The sequence below is a fragment of the Suncus etruscus genome, chromosome 8 (genome assembly GCF_024139225.1).
Source record: "Suncus etruscus isolate mSunEtr1 chromosome 8, mSunEtr1.pri.cur, whole genome shotgun sequence".
Taxonomy (NCBI): Eukaryota; Metazoa; Chordata; class Mammalia; order Eulipotyphla; family Soricidae; genus Suncus; species Suncus etruscus.
The window spans coordinates 70,022,550-70,045,810 of record NC_064855.1 but is presented as its reverse complement, the minus strand read 5'-3'; the positions used below and the strand labels follow the sequence as shown (position 1 = coordinate 70,045,810).

Here is a 23,261-nt window from a genome sequence, read left to right as displayed (position 1 = left end):
CTGAGCAGACAGCCAGGAGTATCCCCTGAGCACCGCCGGATGTGGCCCAAAAACAAAAACAAAACAAAACAAAACAAAAAACAATTAAGGAGCCATTTAACTCCTTCACTCATATGTACCAAGCACTGAAGTAGATGCTAAAGCTAGAAAGATATTTTACTATACCAAACTCGGGGCAGAGACAGTTCAAATCAAAAAACTGACAAGTAACTTTTTGGGTTTTGTTTTAGAGTCAAACCCAGAAATGTTCAAGGCCAATTCCTGGTCCTGTATTCAGGGATCACTGCTGAATGGAACAAAATGGAGCATCAGGAATAGAAACCAGATAAGCAGCATCATGCAAGGCAAATACCCTTCCTGCAGTACTATTACTCTAAACTAAAAAGCTTAAATACAAGTGTTCACTATATTAATCAGACTACCAAGGAACTACAATTTTACTTTGATTATAAAAAACTGCTTTCTGGGTTTTCATTTAGATTTAGCCTTTCCACGTAAGACTAAAATATTTCCAGCCTGTAGCATCTCCCATTTAGTAGGATTTCTGCCATTCTAGTAAATAGATGTTAATATCAATATCAGAATGCATACTTCAACACTGACCTCTATTTCTCACAACATAAAACAATAATGACTTTCAGTACATAACACTAATAAAGGTAGAAGTAAAATAGCGCTGTCATCCCTCAATAATTCAGCAGTTTTCAATAATCCTTTACACTTTTAAATTTCAAGAGTTTTTCTGCATATTATTCTTCTTTCCAACCAAGGTTTTAGTCTAAAAAGAATGAAGAGAAGCTTGAGATAATTGTGGCTGACTATAAAAAGAAAATCAAACTGAAGTCAGGAAATATGGACTTCATTGCTCATTAATTAGTCTTCTGACCTCTTTTTTGTGGCCCTACTTTTCCTGGCTATAAAATGAATTTTAGAAAGGATAATTGCTAAAGTTCCTTTCCAAAACAAAAGTCTATCACTAAATGTTTCATTTGAAAATATTAAATATCCAAAAGGCAAAAAGCAAAATTGAAGCATAAATATAGAAAGGAAAGTAATAAGATACCGAACTTCAACAATTAAATTATTTTTAATCACTCCAAAAGAAAAATGAAAAAACAAAGTTCATCAAAGTTTCATTATAACTGGGATAGATAGCACAGCAGGTAGGGCATTTACCTTGCACCCAGCTGACCCAGGTTTGATTCCTGGCAGCCCATACAGACCCCCACGCCTGCCTGGAATGATTTCTGAGCCATGAGTAACCCCTAAGTACCACTAAGTACTCCCTCAAAAAATAGAAAAAAAAAGTTTCATTATAACCAAATTCACAATCTCTAATCAATCACATAATAACAAGACTAAGTTCAAAGGCAAGTGATATTCTCATTTGGAAATAGTCCCGTTAAGGAAGAAAAAGTTCAAGAAATATTTGAATACAGAAAATCAATGTTTAAAAAGATGGATTATGCAATACAATACATTTGTCCAATCAATATGCAGCAACCACAAAATGCTTATGTGGGTACATAAAACAGTGGCTGACTTAGCTCAACCACTTTTCCTAATTTAAGTTAGGCAAACACCCTGCAATCTTTTTCTTACAAATGACCACAGCTGCTCATAAGAAAGACTAGTAGAGACAATTGATTAGTAGATATAACATATATATATGACCATTATCTTTTTTGTTTTTTTTTTTGTTTTGTTTTTGGGTCACACCCGGCAGCGCTCAGGGGTTACTCTAGCTCTATTCTCAGAAATCGCTCCTGGCAGGCTCGGGGGACCATAGGGGATGCCAGGATTCGAACCACACTCCTTCTGCATGCAAGGCAAACGCCTTACCTCCATGCTATCTCTCCAGCCCCGACCATTATCTTAAAACACAAAAGATACACAAGTATGGTTATAGTGTAATATGGCAGGAACTAAATGAATGTATAGCAAGTAAGAAATACAAAATGTGGGCCCAGAGAGATGGCACAGTGGTGTTTGCCTTGCAAGCAGCCGATCCAGGACCTAAGGTGGTTGGTTCGAATCCCAGTGTCCCATATGGTCCCCCTTGCCTGCCAGGAGCTATTTCTGAGCAGACAGCCAGGAGTAACCCCTGAGCACTGCAGGGTGTGGCCCGAAAACAAACAAAGAAACAAAAAAATACAAAGGACCACCCACCTGCATTAAACACTTCAAAATCATTATAACTTCATAACATTTCAGAAAAATTTGAATGAATAAGCTATTAAAAACTAAACTCACAAAAATTATGTGAGATGCATAAAATAATTAAAATGAAAAGCATGACAGAAAGTAAAATCATGCAAAACTAGCAAATCTTGAGCATTTTTCTGTGTTTATGGGGATTTGGGATAACATTACATGGGAGTTTTGCTACATTTAGAAATAAATGCCTTTTACAATTTGAGACATAAACTCATTCAACCACTTTATTGCCCCTTAGTCATATGCAAAATATTTTTTAAAAAATAACATTCATTCATAACCTTTATCTAAAGCCAAAGATGTGGCTCATGGCATAGAGCATATGCCTTGCATGTGTGAGGCCCTGTATACAATCTGCAGTACAGTACAAGACTTCCCAAGCATTGCTGTAAATACCACACCCCAAAAATGATTATAATTTTACAATTAATATTATTGCTAAAATTCTTTTAATCCTTAAACTATTATTGCCTTGTTAACTTTCAGATAACAAGAGGACTTCACAAAACAATTTGTGACTGTAAATTATTTCAGTAGATCCCAGATTGGAGAACCTGGCACCTTAGGTGTTAAAAGAAATGTTAGATAATAAAATCAATCAATGACTTAGCTTCATGTCTAGGTGAAAGTGAATAAATCAACATTGTTCAACCAAACTTGATATCTGAAAAGAAATTCTGCCTTACTTGAATAGCCTGTTTTTATTTCTAATCCTATAAAAATAATCTGTGAGCACAATAAAAATCAAATATAGAGAAGGTAGTACAGATTCACTTTTAAGGGTATTACTGTATCAAGACCAAAATGTAACATAGAATCAGAGTAGCTTTTAGTCAACCCTATACTCACAGCATCCTAGACATGGGATAATAGAAAATGAAAAAGACCAAAATTCAGGAGACTGGGGAAATGTTTTCATCAGAGACTAATAATTATTGAGTACTAGGTGCCAGGTACTATCCTACACATTTCACATATGCTATTTGACTCAATCTGCACAGTATGCCCAAGATGTTGAAATGTTTGTCTTTATATTGTCAAGGATATTGAGAAGTTAAATGACTATAAAAATTCACACATCTAGACAGAAGTATAGTTGAAATTATCCATATAATTTGTCCTTTCCAAACAGATGTTTCCTTAAAGAACTCAAGTACATAGAAAAGTTTTCTGTTAGTTATTAAGTGGATATTATTCTCACTTTAAAAATATGGCATTTACATTAAGAAAATAAGAAAAATAGTGAGATTTTTAATTAACATATACCTACGGTATCTAAGGAAGTTGTTAATTTGTTCATTTTTCTCTAGATAATAATTTACTAAAGGATTATCTTACTAGCTAATACACAAAGAAAACAAGCTTAGTATAACATAACCATAGAATAATAAACATTGGTAACAGTCAAATAATTAACATTAATATTAAATGCCCTTAGTTGCTATGTCTGCATTAGGCCAACTCCGTAGACTCACTCTATTCTAGAAAAAGATGTACACCAAGCCATGAAAAATCATGGGTATACCAGTCACTTAGCTGAAAATGGCAATTTAAAGAGAAGAGGTGTGCCAAGTCTCTGCCCTACTGAAGACATGCCAGCTGCAATCACCACCCACAACTGCTGCTTGACAATGGCCTCTGAGGCAATAGTGGACTTCTACAGCAAGACAAGTGGGTTGGACTGAAGAAAGCAGATTGTAGGACTAAATAGCAAAAAGAACTTCCCCAGCAATCCAGTAGATTAGTGAATTAGAGACTGAAGACTGTAAAGCAAAGAAAGATTATATATGAGTTGTAGAGCTGTAGACTGAGTTATAAAAGATAAAAGAAAATTTGGTCGTGTACCAGAATAAAGATTTCTAAAGGATCAGAAGGAAAAGCCCAATCCTTTCTCCAAAAATTTAAAGTTACAAAAATGGAATTTAGCAGAAGTCACAACAAAGTACAGTCACAGCTGAGACCAGACTGACTCAGCATCTCACACACACACACACACACACACACACACACACACATGAAAGAGAGAGAGAGAGAGCTTATCAGATGCTGGCAAGAAAATGCTCTTTTCTAGAAGAAAACATGGGTTAATTCAATCTGTCCTATCCTTTTATGAAGACTGTCTGGGGTGAATAAAAATTATGAGACAAACAGAAGAAAATATGACCTATGGCCATAATAGAGTCAACCAACGCAGTTTCTAAAATAGTTCAGATACTAAAATTATTAGACCATGAAAAAATGTTAGATACAGTGGAAAAGGACAAGAAGACTATATGAAAGCATTAGATGAAAAAGAATAACAAAAATAAAAATGGACATGGTAGAAATAAAAATTATTAGGAAAATGAATGACTTACCTTATGGGGCTAATAGCAGACCATACAATGTTTAAAACAGTTAATTATGGCCAAGACCTTCGGAAAATTGATGCAAGTTATTTAGACTTAAGCAGTTCAAGAAAAATGTAAAATCAGTAATTCATAAAAAAAAAAAAAAAAAAAAAAAAAAACCACACCTCAATTCTGGAGAGCCAAAGAGATAGTACAAGGGTTAAGGCACTTGCCTTGATCTCACAGGCCACATCTTTTTAATTTTCCCCTCACAATCTCTATATATTTATTTTTCTAATTTGGAGGGGTAGGAGTAGGCAACCCAGTGATGTTCAGTGGAGCATGGAGGGCCAGAAAAAAAGCACTGGGCTTCTACCTGCAAAGCATGCCCTTCAGCCCATTCCCAAACCTCTAACTTCTTTTTTTGAAATAACAAGAATATAAGTAATTCTCTGTCTTAAGGGTGCAAACCCCTAAAACAAACCCTCCCAAAGTCTTGATATATTCCCACTACAGTCCACTGAATCCTTCAATCAAATACCTCCCTGACCCATCAGTTCTGTCATCAGTGATTAAAATAGAAGATCCAGGGACATTGGAACTATCCAGCAAGTGGTAGCAGCCTCAATATAATTGGAAAGGAAAGGAGGGCTTCTGGTCCTTCACTTAAAGAAGGTAGGTTTCCAGATGGGTAAATGGGTATACAGTGGCATTATTTTTCCTTGAAGAGGTAGAGTAGTTCAAAATAAGTTGTTGTTTTAAGAGTTGTTTCTTAAACCAACATTGTCTCTTCCCCTTTGTTATATATCACTAGTGAATGAGAAGCATCTAGTTTTTCCCCCCTCTGGCTTATTTTGCTCAGATGACCCCTTCCAGAACTATCCATGATAGGAAAGTCTGCATCTGTGCTAAGAGCTGTGTGCCTAAGTTTTTTTTGTGTCTAAGTTCTACACCTTCTATATCCACTCTGTTGTTGGATATAGAATTTTACCAATTTTGTCTACTATAAATACAGCACTGCAGTGAACACAGATGTGTATATGACGTTAGGATGATTCTGTGTTCTTCAGAGAGAAAAGTAGAGGTGAACTGCTGGATCATAGAGTAGTTCTGTTTTTTTGTTTGTTCTTTTTTTTTGAGATATATCCATAATATTTTACATTCCAGTCAATAATGATTGAGGAAATAAACCAGATATAACATTAGGACAGAGGTGAGGTTACTAGGCACTTAGGTGACAGTGGGGGACAGAAACTCAGTACATAAAAACTGTAAACTTAAATATGATTATAACCATATTACTAAACTATTAAAATTATATCAAAATTCTTATACTACCTTTAAAACTTCACATTCATGGTCAAAATTCAAACAATCTCTATTAAAGTTTTTTTGGGGGGTTGGGTCACACCCGGTGACACTCAGGGGTTACTCCTAGCTATGTGCTCAGAAATAGCTCCTCACTTGGGGGGCCAAATGGGACGCCGGGGATCAAACCCAGGTCCATCCTGGATCTATCGTGTGCAAGGCAAATGCCGTACTGCTGCACTATTGTGTCAGCCCCAATCTCTATTAAAGATTTAAGAATTATGGGAGGAATTTAAGAATTATGGGAGGAACACAAAACAGAAATGAAACAATGACTGAGGACTCCTTTTTCTCCATACCCTGACCACCACTTATTCTTGTTCTTATGTAATTCATGCTCACATGTGAGAAATGATAACTCATTGTCCTTTTGAACCGAGACTCCCTGATTGCCTGTATATCTTCTCTGGAGTGCTATGTAGTCCACATTTTGAGTAGTTAATAACTAAATGTGCCTAGTGACAGCTGCATTACACAGCATGGATACAAATACTTTTATGATTTCAGAATGCTTTACTGGACAAAGCTATTCAATAAAAAGAGACATAATTTTAACCAATTAATGAAAATGTAACATTATCCCTACAAAGAAGACAAGAAAAATGCTTAAATAAAGATATTATAAAAAAAAAAGAGAAAAGGCAAGAAAAAAAACAGAATAACAAAGATTATGATGATAAAATTAAGGAGAGAAATGGTAATAATGACATCAGTTACAAATAATCTGATCATTCCAATTCAAAAAAAAGAACTTGTCAGAAAGGATAAATAAATTGTTAATTATTACACTAAAAAAGAGACCCAGACCAACTTTACTTAGCATGACACTCTCCAAGATCCATCACCAAATTATCTCCCTAAACTAGTCAACTACATGCATAAAAGTAAACTCAGACCTTTCTTTAACACCAGGCACAAAGGTCAAATCAAAATGGAATAAAGACCTTAATATTAGATCTAAAACCATAGGTACATAAAAAAAAAAGTAGGCAGAACACTCCATGACATTAAGCTAAACGTGTCTTCAAAGATGAAACACCACTAACCAACCAAGTAGAAGCAAAGATAAACAAAAGAGACTACATTAAACTGAGAAACTGCAGCACCTCAAAGGAAAAAGTGGTTAAGCTACAAAGACTACCACAGGAAACTATTCACCCAATACCCACCAAGTAAGGGGTTAATACTGAAGATATACAAGACACTGACAGAACTTCGCAAGGAAAAAGCATTTCACCCCATTCAAAAATGAAGAGAAGAAATGAACAGATATTTCCTCAAAGTAGAAAGATAGATGGCCACAAGACACGTGTAAAATAATGCTTCATATCACTAATCATCAGGGAGATGCAAATTAAAACAATAATGAGATATCATATACACCACAGAGACTGGCACACATCACAAAGATTAAGAACAACCAGTGCTAATGAAATTGCTAGGAGAAAGGGACTATCATTCACTGTTGGTGAGAATGCGGACTGGTCTAGTCTTTCTGGGGAAACAATATGGTTATTCCTCAAAAAAACTAGAAATTGAGCTTCCATATGATTCAGCAATACCACTCCTATGGATGTACCTTGGAATCCAAAAACACCTGCAGAAAAGCTGGATGTTCATCACAGCACTATTTACAATAAGCCAAAATCTGGAAAAAACCCAAGTGTCAAAGAACAGATGAGAGGCTAAAGAGACTGTAGTATTTCTATACAATGGAATATTATGTAGCTACTAAGGAAAGTTCACATAAAATTTGCTTAGACTAGAGATGAGAATTAGGAAGATCAGTCCATGGTAGGAAGCTTGCCACAAAGAGTGGTGAAGGCCATTAAGGTAGTGAATGGTCCACTGTGACAATGATAGTTGGAACTGATCACTCTGGACAAGAACTGGGTGCTGAAAGAGGATAAAGAGATATGCTTGGTACTCCTTCATTAGAAAAGGAAGGAAGGAAGGAAGGAAGGAAGGAAGGAAGGAAGGAAGGAAGGAAGGAAGGAAGGAAGGAAGGAAGGAAGGAAGGAAGGAAGGAAGGAAGGAAGGAAGGAAGGAAGGAAGGAAGGAAGGAAGAAGGGAGGGAGGGAGGGAGGGAGAGAGGAAGGAAGGAAGGAAGGAAGGAAGGAAGGAAGGAAGGAAGGAAGGAAGGAAGGAAGGAAGGAAGGAAGGAAGGAAGGAAGAAGGGAGGGAGGGAGGGAGGGAGGGAGGGAGGGAGGGAGGGAGGGAGGGAGGGAGGGAGGGAGGGAGGGAGGGAGGAAAATACTTGTCCAGAGGCAGCAGGGGAGAATGGGTGGTAGGGAAACTGAACACTGATGGTGGAAAATGTGCACTGATAAAGGGTGGTGTACATTCTATGAGTGAAACTAAAACATTAACAATTTTGTAACCATGGCGCTTAAATAAAGTAATTATAATTTTTAGTGTTGCATAGTAACATTTGTGAGATGGAGCTAAAGCACTGTTTAGAAGGAACTATATAGCTTTTAGGTATAGAAATTAGGAATAAAGAAGACAAAATAATTAACTAAACCTCCATTTTAAGTAATGAGAAACAAAGGACCAAAATGAATAACAACATGTATTCTAAAGATGACTTTTCTTAAGAAGTCATGACTTGAAAATGCATGCCATGGGATGGACACTGGGAACACAGGTGGAGGAAAGTTGACACTGGTTGTGGGACTGGTGCTGAAACATTCTATGTCTAATGACATTCTATGTCATTCTATGTCTAAAATTCAACTATGAATAACAGATGAATTCAAAATCATTTTAACAGAAAGATAATCTAAATATGAACATAAAAGGGCCCGAAGAGATAGCACTGCGGTGTTTGCCTTGCAAGCAGCCGATCCAGGACCTAAGGTGATTGGTTCGAATCCCGGTGTCCCATATGGTCCCCCGTGCCTGCCAGGAGCTATTTCTGAGCAGACAGCCAGGAGTAACCCCTGAGCACTGCCGGGTGTGGCCCAAAAACCCAAAAAAAAAAAAAAAATATATATATATATATATGAACATAAAAATAAAATCCAACCTGACATTGTATTTATATAAATCTAAACAACAATCAAACTATGTGGCAAGAAAGGAAACAAGAGATTTTCGAGGGAAAGGTACTCAAAAGGTAACCCAGACAATAAAAACAATTTGGAGCATTAAAGTGATTTATGAATGTGTCATAATTTTGAACCGAGCCAGCTCCATACACAAACTCGAAGGCATGTGAACCAAACCATGAGAGATTATTGCTAGACTGGCCTATGCAGCACAAAGCTGGCCATCTCAGAAGAGAGGATGGGCCAAGCCTCTGCCTGCCAAAGCCAAGATTGCTGCTTCCATCACTGAGAATCACCATTTCCTTGATGGCCCTGCCTTATCGCTGACCCTCTACAATTCTCTTTGGGGACACCAATCTCATCACTCTTCAGGTATGTCTGTCTTTAGGCTGATATCACCAGGGCTTTTGTTTTGAGCAAGTGTGGAGGCTCCCTACCCCTCATATCTTCATTCTTCTGGGAAGCCTACAGCTGTAACCACACCCACAAATGTAGTTGCATGTTAGAACTGGACCAGCTGCATAGATTCAGTCTTTGCTCCAATGAGATGTACACTGAGCTGTGAAAGATTCAGGCTTCATGAACCCACATTGCAGAAAGTTGGCCACCTCAGGAGAGGAGACCTGGCAGCTGATTACATGCCCTAAAAGTCTTAGTATCAGGAATAATGTTTTGAATTTCTGGGCAACTTCATTTGTTTGAGACTGTCATCCCTAAAGGAAAACCCCAATTTAGTATAATGGACAGCTAACAACAAGAGCTTACTAAACCTTCTGCTATTGTATTAATGACTTCATTGGAAACACATAATTCACAAATGTGACTGCAACTGTATTTTTTCTTTTATTTTCTTCTCTTCCATTTTATATTTTATTTTCTCTTTCTATTGGTTTCAATAACTTTGTTTTCACTTATCTGGAAACAAATGTATTATGATCAACTACGTAAGCTATGTGATACTTTTTTTTTTTTTTTTGGTTTTGGTTTTTGCTTTTTAGGCCACACCCGGTGAAGCTCAGGGATTACTCCTGGCTATGCACTCAGAAATAGCTCCTGGCTTGGGGAAGCATATAGGACACTGGGGATCAAACCACAGTCTGTCCTAGGTCAGCGCGTGCAAGGCAAACACCCTACCATTTATGCCACTGTTCCAGCCCCTACATTTTCTTTAAATAAAAATTTTAAATGCTTAAAAAAAGAAGTGTCAAAGCTAGTAAAAATAAAATTTTTTCTCTCTCCCAAAATAAAATTTTAAGATCTGTGTATAAATCAACTTTATCCCAAGGGAAGAAAAGTAGTACATGAACAAACACTTTACTGAAATATTCACAAATAAAATGAAAGAATGTATGGAAAAGATTTTAAATATTCCCAAATAGAAAATAGGTGTCAGTTAATTAACTAAGATCAGCATATTCTGCTAAATGCTGCAACTAAATTATAAGTACATCCATCAGATTGTATACTTCCTGGCTTTGTAAAGTTTTGAAATTGTCCCAGAATAAAATCTCAAGCATCGTATATAAAGTTATATTTATACAAAGTTATATATTTCTATAAATTTATATATATTAAGTTATATTTACATAAATAAGCATATATTACTTACTATAGTTTTGTGGCACCAGTTCTGGGCTCTTAGGAGTTTTCAACTTGTAGGACACATCTCCAATATTAACTGTACTACCTAAAAAAAAGAGAAAGGGACTATAATTATTACAAATAAAAAAAGAAGGGGGCCAGAGAGATAGTATGGAGGTAGGGATTTGCTTTGCATGCAGAAGGATGATGGTTCGAATCCCGGCATCCCCATATGGTCCACCAAGCTTGCCAGGAGCAATTTCTGAGTGTAGAGCCAGGAGTAACCCCTGAGCACTGCCGGGGTGACCCAAAAACTAAAAAAAAAAAAAAAAAAAAGTACTATGATTGGAGATGCAAGGAAATTATAAAGAATTAAAATTATGATTACTTAATCTAATGAAGGGTAAAAGCAGTGGATTTGAGTTTGTTGTTTTATAACAGGAATGAACCATCCCTCTTCCTTTATTCATCTGATTTTATCTCCTATGCTGAAAGCCTAATAGGCAACATTACCCTCTCCTGCTCCTTTCTCATGTGACCTTTAACATAGTAAGCCACTGAATACCTATGAGGTATAAAGTGCTAACAAAAAGAACATAAAAGTAAATAAGAAAGGTTAGAACAGTATGCAACTTGCATATATTATGTTTGTACTGTGTCACACTCTCTTGTCCAAAGTGGGGCAAGTAAGGTCAACTGCAAGCATAGACCAGATAATCATTACCAGTCACATGTGTGAGTGCAGCTGAGCATTTTTCCAACCCAAACTGCACTTATTACAACATATTGCTATTTATGAGTCCATGTTGCTGTGCATGACCTCTAGGTTCAGAACAGGCCATTCTAACCTTGATGACCCATGTCAAGACCCAGGGTAACCAAGAGCTTGCCTTCCATTCCTGGCCACAGTTATTCTTTTTAAGTACAGATCTCTCCTAAGTTCAGAGCTGCATTAGTCCATGGTTTTCAGTTCTTCAACCTTGTGAATCATTGAAGTAGCAAGGTAAGAAAGGGTAACAGAAATTCCTCTTTGTGGTCTGATCCTGCCATGACTGAGTGTGAGAAGTTACTGTGCTGACTGTCCTGTGTCCACCATCCTCATATTTGAAGCTGTTTGATTGGTTGTGCAAATTGAGTACCTTTCTAACTAATCACCAAAACCTATGTAATAGAGACTAAAACTTCACATCCAAATGCATAATTTTATAATCAACATGTATTATTCACAGATAAGAACGTTTTTATTTTTTATAAATTGAACTAACTATCCAGTTTTGATAGTTCAGAACCTAAAATCCACTGGTTTTATTCCTTCAATAGACAATGAAACAAATAACTTTCCATATAACTGTAAATAACTATACTAAGAATAAAAAAGCCAACTTCTACTCAACATTAGTATGTATTAGAGTTTATATTAACTAAGTCTTCTAAGTTCTTTAACATCCTTAACAACTCTCTCTATACTCTCTTTATATACTCTATCTTCATTCTACAATCAAGAAAAATCAGAACGCTTAAGTAACCTATCAGCAAATCTCCATATCTCAAGAGTAAAAAAATGGATAGCAACCAAACTATTTAATGACAAATCTCAAATAATAGATTATGCTGCCCTTTCACCCCATTCTCAACTGTAACTATGGAGCAACCAACCAACTATGGAGAAAGGACGTAAGGAAGAAAAACACAAAGAGAATTACAAAAAACAAATAAGCAAACACTCTAGGGGTCACAAATAATGACTGATAAAAAGGTAAAACGTGGTGGGGAGCTGGAGAGATAGCATGGAGGTAAGGCGTTTGCCTTGCATGCAGAAGGATGGTGGTTCGAATCCCGGTGTCCCATACTGTCCCCCTGAGCCTGCCAAGAGTAACCGAGTGCTGCCGAGTGTGACCCAAAAGCAAAAACAAACGAACAAACAAATAAATAAACAAAACAAAAACGTGGTAGGGGCCGGAGTGATAGTACAAGCAGTAGGGCTTTTGTTTTCAAGCAGCCAACCCAGGACCAATGGTGGCTCGGATCCAGGCCTCCCATAGGGTCCCCCGTGACGGCCAGGAGCGATTTTTTTTTTTTTTTGCCAGGAGCGATTTCTGAGCACCACCGGGTGTGGCCCGTAAACAAAAAGCAAAATAACAATAACAACAAAAAAGGTAAAACGTGGTGTCACGTTTCTATTAAAGAAAAAGCATTTTTTTAGTGCTGAATCAATGAAATTTATGGACTTAAACTCATTCATTTCCTTGCCAAGAAAATTATCTGCGATGCAGGAGAATGAGCAGAGTCAAAAGAAATACAAAACTTACAATGAAACTCGCACTCTTAGTGAAAACTCCAGCAACCTAAGTAAGCAATAATTAGACACTGACAAAACCTTGCCTGGCGTCACATTCACTTTGCCATTCAAGAGCAGCAGCAAAGTACTTTCCTTCCCTTCCCTTAATCAAAACTAAAGTTCTGATTTCCAAACGCGATGATTCCCAAAACCAACTCAACTCAAAGAAATTTGGGAATCAGAACATGTGATCTACTGGAGTCGCCAAGGAGCTGCGTGAACTCTAGCAAACACTGTCTCCCGACTCAATTATCTTTTTGTCTGTCTACCTCGGGCTTTTTAACTACCTGCTGACTGCTGGCTCTCAAATAATGTGAACCTCTGGGAAAAGGGGAAACTAGCTACTCTTTGACAAAACTCATTGACAGGCTTAAAACGTCATGGTGGTGGGCGAAAAAATGAGCACTTGTAACAGTCGCCGCTGAGCCCTCCTGGTGCCACCGGCTTGCAGGTCCTTGGGCCGCGGGAAACAAGGTCAAGCTCAGCTGTCAACACCCTCTGCGTGGCTGTGGAATATTCCCCTTCGCTTGTGCCAGAATTGTGCTCAGAGTTCCGAGGTGGAAAGAAAGCAAAAGCAAGACCCCCTGGGACTACCGAGAAAGACCCAGAGAGGGCCAGCGTCTCGCCTGGGGCTACACAGCAGTTGGCAGAAGCGGTGGGGCCTTGAACTTGGGTTTCAAGATTCCAGAGGCGGTGGCAGCGCTCCTGCAGCCCACCTGCAGCAAAGCGCGCGGCGGGGGAGACAGACGAGCGGGGCTTTGCGGGGGCCGCGGGGGGTCATCCGGGGTTACCTGTGTCGCCGCCCGCCCCGGCGTGCAGAAGTCTGACCTCCGGCCGGCCCCGCACCACTTGCCGCAGCAGCAGCCGCACGCGCCGTGCTGCGGGGCCGCCGGGGCCGCCGGACGCCCCGAGGAGCAGAAGCCGGGACTGCATTGCATGGGCCCGGGCAGGGGGATCGGGTCCGGGGCGGGCGAGCGGCGTCCGGGCGGGCAGCGGGCGTGAGTCGGAGCCGCGCGGGGGACAGGAAGCGGCGCCGCTCTGGGTCCGCCGGAAACTCCTTCCCCCGGCGCACTCTCGGCTCGGGACGGGCCCCGGGTGGAGGTGGAAGTGGCCCGAGTTCGCGGCCCGCCCGGGCCGGCCGGCACCAGCCTCCGGGGGCGGGCCGCAGGGGAGGCGCGAGCCGACTGACCGGGCGGCCCTGGGCCCGGGCGCGCACCTGCCTGCCTGCCTGCCCCGGTAGCCCCTCTGGCCTCTGCCCCCTCCACCACTCACTTACTTCGGGGTTCACCTTGGGCTCACCTGCCTTCAACGCCCCACCCCCCAATCCCCGCTCTGCCCTGGAGTCCGGGGAACTCCGCAGTTCTGGAAACGCTCGCACGACTTTGGGGAGCAATTTGTCAATTAATTAATTAATTATATTACACTATTATTTATAATGTTTATTTTTATATTCATATGCTTATATAAATATAAAGATATTTATTTGATATTTATATATTATATAATATATTTATTATATACTATTATATGATATACCATATATAATATGTAATATACAATAATACATAATATACAATAATGATAATAATATATAATATATGATATACCATATATAATATGTAATATACAATACATAATATACAATAATACATAATATGTAATAATATATAATAATAATAAGTATTATATGATATACCATATATAATATGTAATATACAATAATACATAATATATAATAATGATAAGAATAATACATAATATATAATATGTGGTATATAATAATAGAAATACATATTTAATATTTGTATGTATAGTATAATAACATGTTATTACTTTATTGATTAATATATTAATTCATAAAATGATTTATATTGGTGGGGTTTCTTCCGGTGTTGGTGCTAAGTCTTCATTTCGGGCTGACAGCTCAAGTCACTGCCGTGGGTGCGTTTCCCCGATCGCTGCTTCATCCTTTTCAGAAACCTGAGTATCTGTTCTCCAGAGCATTGGAACTTTTCATCCACCTGAATCAGTTGGGCCCATAACTGCTTCCTTAATAAACCTGGAAAGTCAGAGGTTTTTTATTTGTTTTTTTTTTTTATCATCGTTTTTTGTTTTTAGTTTGACATACTAGGGTTCTATACATATGATTTATGTTTTTAAGTAATGGGGAATGGCTTAAAAGTTATCTTAGTACTATCATAAAGCAAATGAAACCTAGAGTTATGTTATGTTAAAGATGTTAGGGAACCCGCTGGAATGACAGTACAGCCTTAAAAGCTACCCACCTAGGTTCTATCCTCTGCATCCCATATGATTCCCCAAGTCCTTCAGATTTGCTTAGTGCAGAGCCAAGAGTAACCACTGAGCACCCTGGGTGTGCCCCAAAGACAGACAGAGAGAGAGAGAGAGAGAGAGAGAGAGAGAGAGAGAGAGAGAGAGAGAGAGAGAGAGAGAGAGAGAGAGAGAGAGAGAGAAATTGATTCAAACAAGACAGACATTTCCATTAATCGATTTGCTAATTCAGGACCCATCATTCTCATATGAACTGAACAGAAGTATCACCTTATGAAAGATCATGGCGTGAGATGTGAAAGAAAACACTTAAGCTGGATACGACTAACTTGAGTATGAAGACTGGGACTTATGGTGAAAATGAAACAGGCATCATAACTGGGGAAATAAAAATAAAGGAAAAGGTTTGCATGAGATATTGCAACCTAGTCCAGTGAATCTGCTCACATGTAATTCTCACGGTATTGTGAAATGTAACAATTTATAAAGTGTTCTTTCTCCCCACTCTAAGTAAAGACTCAAAAGCACTATCTTATTTCACCTATCCAAGGTACTACTATTTTCCCACATTTAACAAAGGAGAAAATGAGGCTGGGAGATTTGAGTATCTTAATGAGGGCATCTCAATATTCATCAGTACCTGAAATCTAGTACACACTTGAAACAATGGAGTAACCATCAAAGGTCATTCATGTAGCACAATCACTAAGTACTAAGCATTCTTGAGTTCAGTACAGATGTATGTACTCAGTTATTCAACATTTCTGAGCAACTGTGGTATTAATAAGACACAGGCTCAGATGTTTTGACTTAAAGTAACTAAGTGGAACACTATCTGGGAGAGGTTAGCAAGGCTTTAGGGAGAAGATACTGTTTGAATTGATCTTAGAGGATATGAATGAATTTGTCAGACTGATAAAAAATAAAAAGAGCAAGCCCTCTGAGGCAAAGGGAAGTGCATGTTTAAAGATACAGAGAGCTAAAGATAGAGAGTAAGAATAAGACTCAGTGACTACTATGGAGGTCAAGTGCATAAAGTAGTTTGTAAGGCAGGAAGGAAAAAGCAGGGTCATGATGTTCATTCAGGGAAGTTTACACATGAATCTCTAGAAAATAGGGAAAGGTGGGGCCGGAGAGATAGCATGGAGGTAAGGCGTTTGCCTTTCATGCAGGAGGTCATCAGTTCGAATCCCGGCACCCCATATGGTCCTCTGTGCCTGCCAGGAGCAATTTCTGAGCGTGGAGCCAGAAATAACCCCTGAGCACTGCCGGGTGTGACCCAAAAACCACAAAAAAAAAAAAAAAAAAGAAAAAAAAAAAGAAAATAGGGAAAGGTGAAGTTTTGTTAGAGTGACAAAAATCTGTAAATTGAAGAAGAAATATAAGCCAGAAAAAAGTACTAATGAGCTTTATTTTGAATTCTAGTTGAGATTTGGAGAAACAAATCAGAGAATTAGGGATATAGAGCAAAAGCATCTAAGAATCTTGGAAACCTTGGTTATATAATAGGAGCAGTTAAATCAACTAAAGTTAGTTGCTTATTGATAACTAATGGTCAACCCCTTATGGGAGAGGAGTCTAATCATTGTAGGAAAAGTATTACCAGACAGGGAGAATATTATGGTGTGTAGAATTCTAAATTGGTGGATGATAAAACTTGATTTTCTCTGATAAGTAATTGAAACACTGATAGATATTTTGATTATGTTTTAGGCAGTGATATGAGCTACGAACTGAGAAAAGCAAACAGGAAGCATCAAGTTCTAACTATAAGGCAGGACAGTTAGTCTGCTTGAAATGATGCACCTATTGGTAGAAATGAGATTTAAAAGACTGTCAAAATGTTTTTTTAAAAAAAAGATGAGCTTGGGCCCGGAGAGATAGCACAGCGGTGTTTGCCTTGCAAGCAGCCGATCCAGGACCAAAGGTGGTTGGTTCGAATCCCGGTGTCCCATATGGTCCCCCGTGCCTGCCAGGAGCTATTTCTGAGCAGACAGCCAGGAGTAACCCCTGAGCACCGCCAGGTGTGACCCAAAAACAAACAAACAACAACAACAACAACAAAGATGAGCTTTTTAAAAAGGGGATAGAAAGCTACTATCGTGGGTAGGTTGCTTGCTTTGCTCTGCCAGGATTATTCCTGAGTGCAGAGCCAAGAGTAACTTTGAACTCATTGGGTATAGTTCAAAAATCAAATAAAGTAACAAATAAAAAAATTTAACTAGCCATGTTGGGTTTTAAAAAGATGTCCCTCTTGGAGCCAGAGAAATAATAATATTGCAGGTATGGTGCTTACCTTACACTTGACAAACCTAGGTTAAATTCCCAGCACTCTATCTAGGCCCCTGAGCATGTAAGGAGTAATCCCTGAAATGCAGAGCCAGGAGTAATCACTAAGTACAGCCAGCAAAAAAACAAATAAAATAAAAATAAACAAATTTGTCTCTCACTGTGTCTATGTAATCCCTTTTAAATTCTAACCAAATTACCTCGTTACATAATTCTTTAAAGTCACACCACCTGAAGTTGATATAAACTATTGTTTTTTCTGGAGTTTGGGAGAATTTTTTTAGACTTCTTTAGACTTACTGCAGTAAGCTGGATGAAAAATGCAATGAATAACATCCATATTTAATTGGAAGAAGGTTGTACTTCATCCTACTTCCCTTTTCATTCTATTGAGAAATCAGAGGCCCATGCTAGAGTGTATAGCCTAGTCATCTGGAGAACTTATTTAAGTGTAGAATCTCAAAGCTTCATTTTCCCACCTCATTTTACTTAGTGAGACAAGAATGATCCAAGAATGTACCATTTTAGCAAAATCTGTAGATCAATTACATGTTACCCACTTTAGTCATAAAGTTATGTAACAATTGCCCCCATTACACTAATTTTTGTTTGAGTGTCAAAGCTCAAACCCAGAGTTTTAAGAGAATATCCACATCCCTGATCTTGAAGACACGTTTTTTATTCAAAGTTATCTATCCCAACTTTTCATCTTCTGTATTTCTGTATAAAAACCATGTATATGTACTCTCCCTTAATCTGCCAGCAACTAAAATAGAGTTCAGTAATAAAGTGACCAGGGAGTATAGGAAAATACAGATGGTAGAACCTTTATAAACTGAAATGTTTTTTAGATGAGGACATGGGCCTTGAAATGCCTTGGAACTTCAGTTTTCCTTGAATTCCATCTACTCATTATATGGGAAAGTTACATTAAAGAACATTAAAATTTCTCATCTTTTATATGAGGCCATCAAACAGGTACCACAAGAGCCAAAGTTCTGCTGGAACCTTCGATCTGTAAAATGTGCGAAGTCTGCAGACTGCCTATTGAAGTGTAAACATCTTCAAGATAGATTGTTCTATAGTAAAATATAAATTAAAAAGAAGGAAATATAATCTGTTCCCAAAAATACTATGGGGACATAAAAAATAGATACAGTTTCAGAGGACCTGGTATCTGCGGATTTATTATAACCAATATTAAAAAATGTAATTGGGGAACAATTAAATGGATGACCTTTTTTTTTTTAGAGAAAGAATAAAAAAGATCAACAGACAGAATAAGAATGCACAACACACAATATAGAGGGGCCAGAGAGATAGCACAGCAGTAGAAAAGTTTGCCTTGTACGCAGTCGATTCACGACAGACTGTGGTTCGAATGCCGGGCATCCCATATGGGTTTCTGTGCCTGGCCAGGAGCGATTTCTAGCAAAGAGCCAGGAGTAACACCAGGTGTGAGGCCAAAAACCAAAAACAAACAAACAAACAAAAAAGTAATATAGCTTAGAAAAATATAGGTGGCATCAGAGATTTGACCCATACTTGTAATGTTGTAATGTTAAAGATAATTATTTAATAGAAATGACTAGCTAAAATTATAAGACACTCGTAACATCCTGTCTGTATTTAATGCTGAACTATATGGCCAGAGAGCTAGTATAGACATCTGGGAGGGTGAGAGGGAAACTAGGGACATTGGTGGTAGAAACGCACACTACTGAAGGTTGTTGTACATTGTATGATTGTAATTCTATCATGAACAACTTCTTTATCTGTGAAAAAAACTTTATTATGCACAACCTTGTAACTATGGTGTTTAAATAAAAACTTAAAAAAAAAAAAGATAGTTGCCTTAAAAGCAGCAGACCCAGTTGAAACCTGTTCCCTTCCCTGCCCAGCACCAATTAGAAGTGATACCAGAGCAAAGTCAGGAGTTATTCTAAAGAGCTGCCATGTGTGGCCCAACTCTGCCATCATAGTCCCCAAAAATGTATATTTGTGTAGTATATACGTTATAAATAGTTATAGAATATAAATTGTATATACTTTGAGAGGATTTATAATTTATAAGTTATAATAATAAGGTCGTAAAATTCAGGTTACATTTGAGTAGAACAGGGGTCTCAAACTCACGGCCCGTGAGCCATTTGTGGCCCTCCATACAACATTTTGTGGCCAGTGGCCGGCCTTCAAATATCTCAGTATTCGTGATTATTTGCTTACCAAATAATCGCGATAAAAATCACATTAGTAAGAAAAAACTCGCATTAAACATTCGCATACACCGAGCACACCGAGCAGTTCCGTTCGGGGTATACAAATGTTTAATGCGACTTTTTGCGATTTTTTTTCTTACTAATGTGATTTCTTTTTTTTTTTTTTTTTTTTTTTGGTTTTTGGGTTACACCCGGCTGTGCTCAGGGGTTACTCCTGGCTGTCTGCTCAGAAATAGCTCCTGGCAGGCACTGGGGACCATATGGGACACCGGGATTCGAACCAACCACCTTTGGTCCTGGATTGGCTGCTTGTAAGGCAAACGCCGCTGTGCTATCTCTCTGGGCCCTAATGTGATTTCTTATTGCGAATAATCGTGAATACTTTATGCCTAGTGCAGACGTCATTTCCGCTGTTCCTGCCCGCTGTCCCTTTCATTATCGGAGAACTAAGGGAGAGAAGGGAGAAAAGTTTATTACAGAATTAGATTTTGTCATACCTTCATCATGACTTTATCAAAGCCTACAGTGAAGAGAAAGATTGATGACGAGCACAGACAATTTCAGAAAAAGTGGGAGACGCAGTATTTCTTTGTTGAGCATAGGGGCATCCCCACATGTCTTATTTGCTCAGAGAAAGTTGCAGTGCACAAGGAATACAACTTGAAACGCCATTATTCAACTAAACATGCTGAGGAATGTGCAAAATATCAAGAAAATGAGAGAGCCAAACAGGTTGCCAGTCTTAAAGCATGTCTAATGAGGCAACAAGATTTCTTCAAGAAAGTAACTGAAGAGAATGTTGCATCAGTCAAAGCTAGTTACATGGTTAATGAGATGACTGCTAAGGCAGGGAAACCATTCACAGAAGGAGAGTTTGTTAAAAAAAAAAAAATTCAAGTTACAGGCTGCATGTATTATCTGTCCAGAAAAGAAAGGTCAGTTTAGCAAAATCAGCCTTTCTGCCAACACTGTGGCAGAGTGCATTTCTGACATGTCAAGTAACATTTATCATCAACTGTGTGAGAAAGCCAAATGTTTTGATGCATACTCAGTTGCTCTTGACGAGGGCACAGATATAACAGACACTGCGCATGCAGCTCACAATTTATGTCCGTGGTATTGATTGCAATTTTGAATTGACAAAGGAGCTGCTCACAATAATTCCAATGCATGGCCAGAACACTGCTAATGAGATATTTCGGCATCTGTGTGATGCCATTGAGAATGCAGGTTTGCCATGGAAGTGGATTGTTGAAATAATAACCAATGGAGCGCCATCAATGACAGGGAGGAAAAATGGACTGGTGGCACTTGTTCAAAAAAAAAAACTTTAAGAGAGGGTGTAGAGAAGGCCATTGCTCTTCACTGCATTATCCATCAGCAGGCCCTTTGCAGTAAATGCCTGTCGTGTGACTATGTGATATCTGTTGTTGTGAAATGCATCAACCAAATCAGATCCAGGGGCTTAAAGCACAGGGCGTTCAGTGCTTTTTTTAGAGGAAATGGAGTCAGAATATGGAGATGTGCTCTATTTCACCGAGCTACGTTGGCTCAGCAGGGGAAATGTCCTGAAAAGTTTTTGAGTTGAGAAAAGAAGTGAAAGCCTTCATGGAGAAGGATGGAAATGCTGTTTCAGAGTTGAGTGATCACAAATGGCTCATGGACTTAGCTTTTCTTGTTGACATCACACATAAGTTGAATGTACTAAACAAGATGTTACAAGGCCCAGGGCAGCTTATCAGTGCTGCCTATGACAACGTGAGAGCATTCTCCACAAAACTTGTGTTATGAAAATCCCAGCTCTCTCAGACAAACCTTTGTCATTTCCCAGCATGCAAGGAACTTGTGGATGCAGGCATACCATTCAGTGGTGATAAATATGTTGATGCTATTTTTAAGCTAGAGAAAGAATTTGATCACAGATTTGCAGAGAGCCACTTTCCAACTTTTTGTGGACCCCTTTTCCTTTGATGTGCAAGATGCCCCTCCTGTGCTTCGAATGGAGCTCATTGACCTGCAATGCAAAAAAATTCTCTCTCTAATATTTCAAGACATTCTACTATAAATATATATTGTTATAAGGAAGATGAAAAATGGGGAAGTGGAAGAAGATCAGTTCTATTTTCTTACTGAGAGAATGAGTTCTTTTTTTTTGTTTGTTTTTTTGTTTTGTTTTTTTTTTGGGGGGGGGGCCACACCCGGCAGTGCTCAGGGGTCACTCCTGGCTGTCTGCTCAGAAATAGCTCCTGGCAGGCACGGGGGACCATATGGGACACCGGGATTCGAACCAACCACCTTTGGTCCTGGATCAGCTGCTTGCAAGGCAAACGCTGCTGTGCTATCTATCCGGGCCGAGAATGAATTCTTGACACATTTAAACCCATGAATTTAGGGCAACTTATTATCTGACCAAGGCAATTGAGTAGACTGTTCTGCATTCATAAATTTCCCTGGTGTCCCAAAAGACCTACCTTTTTTCACTAAGTAACCATTATTCCCAGGATAAAAGAGGCCCTCCCTATACAAAATAAAAATATTTTCTTCTCTTTCAGTTTTCCTCATTTTCTTTAAACAAACACCTCTATACCAAAAGTTTGACATGTATCCTCTAGGTATGTTGAAGCACACTAACAACTTCAGTGGAATCCTGAAAAGAATCTGGTGGTTGGATGAAAATATCACCTTGAACTGAATTGGACTCATCCGTTCCAGCCAATCTGGAAATGTCTACTAAGCTATTTAGTTTGAGTCTAAAACTCAGGAAACTGTGTGGGTTGAGATGCAAATATGAGTACATTAGCATATGTATGGCAGTGAGAACCCTGGGAGCCATCTCTATGCAAATCAGTGATTCTCAACACGGAACAATTGCTTTTCCTCCCCTGGAACTGCTCACAGTGTTTGGAGATACATTTTAATTTTCAGAACTGGAGAAAGTTTGGGACTGGAACTACTGGGTAAGGCCAAGAAAGCTGCTTAGTATTCTATAACAAACAGAACAACAAATAATTATCTAGTCTAAAACTTCAACAGGCCTAAATGGATTTATTTTTAATTCAAATACACTAAAACCTGAGCTCAGGGCTTACTCCCAGGTCTTCTCAGGGACACAACAGGCAAAGTGAGGAGAAAAGGGAGTAGGGGATTATATGTAGTGCCTGGGGAACAAACCCAAGTTGGCCGTGTGCAAGGCCCTATTTCTCAAGCTCTCCCCTAAATTTGAGAAGACAGACGGCTGGGGTATAAGATGAAAATTATAGAAACCTATTTATATATTTTAAAATTAAAAGTTGGCTGGAAATTTTGCTCTGCTAGCATTTAAAATTTGACTTTATACTAATGTTTGGGGCCAGAGAAATAAATAGTACAATGAATAAGAAGTTTGCCTTGAATGCAGCCATCTTGATTTTGATCCTTGACATTCCCATATGCTCTCCCAAGCCAGGAGTGATCCCATAGCACACTGCTAGGAATAAACCCCAAATACCAGGTGTGTCCAAATGTTGAGTCTGGAAAGGAGGTGACTTTTTTGATTTTAGGGTGTAACGTTTTGGGGGGGTCACAACAGGCAGCGCTC

At 38.7% G+C, this 23,261-nt stretch overlaps 1 protein-coding gene across 1 annotated transcript in view; it reads right to left on the bottom strand.

The window, feature by feature from the left end:
* VWA8 (von Willebrand factor A domain containing 8) overlaps positions 1-13,861 on the bottom strand; it is a 381,934-nt gene extending 368,073 nt beyond the window's left edge. Inside the window, exons 1-2 of the mRNA XM_049778742.1 lie at positions 13,676-13,861; positions 10,575-10,652 (exon numbers count right to left, since the gene is read on the bottom strand). Of these exons, the coding sequence (XP_049634699.1) occupies positions 10,575-10,652; positions 13,676-13,817 (220 nt within the window). The 5' untranslated portion in view covers positions 13,818-13,861. The remainder of the gene's footprint in view (positions 1-10,574; positions 10,653-13,675) is intronic.
* Between the last annotated feature and the right edge of the window lie 9,400 nt (positions 13,862-23,261).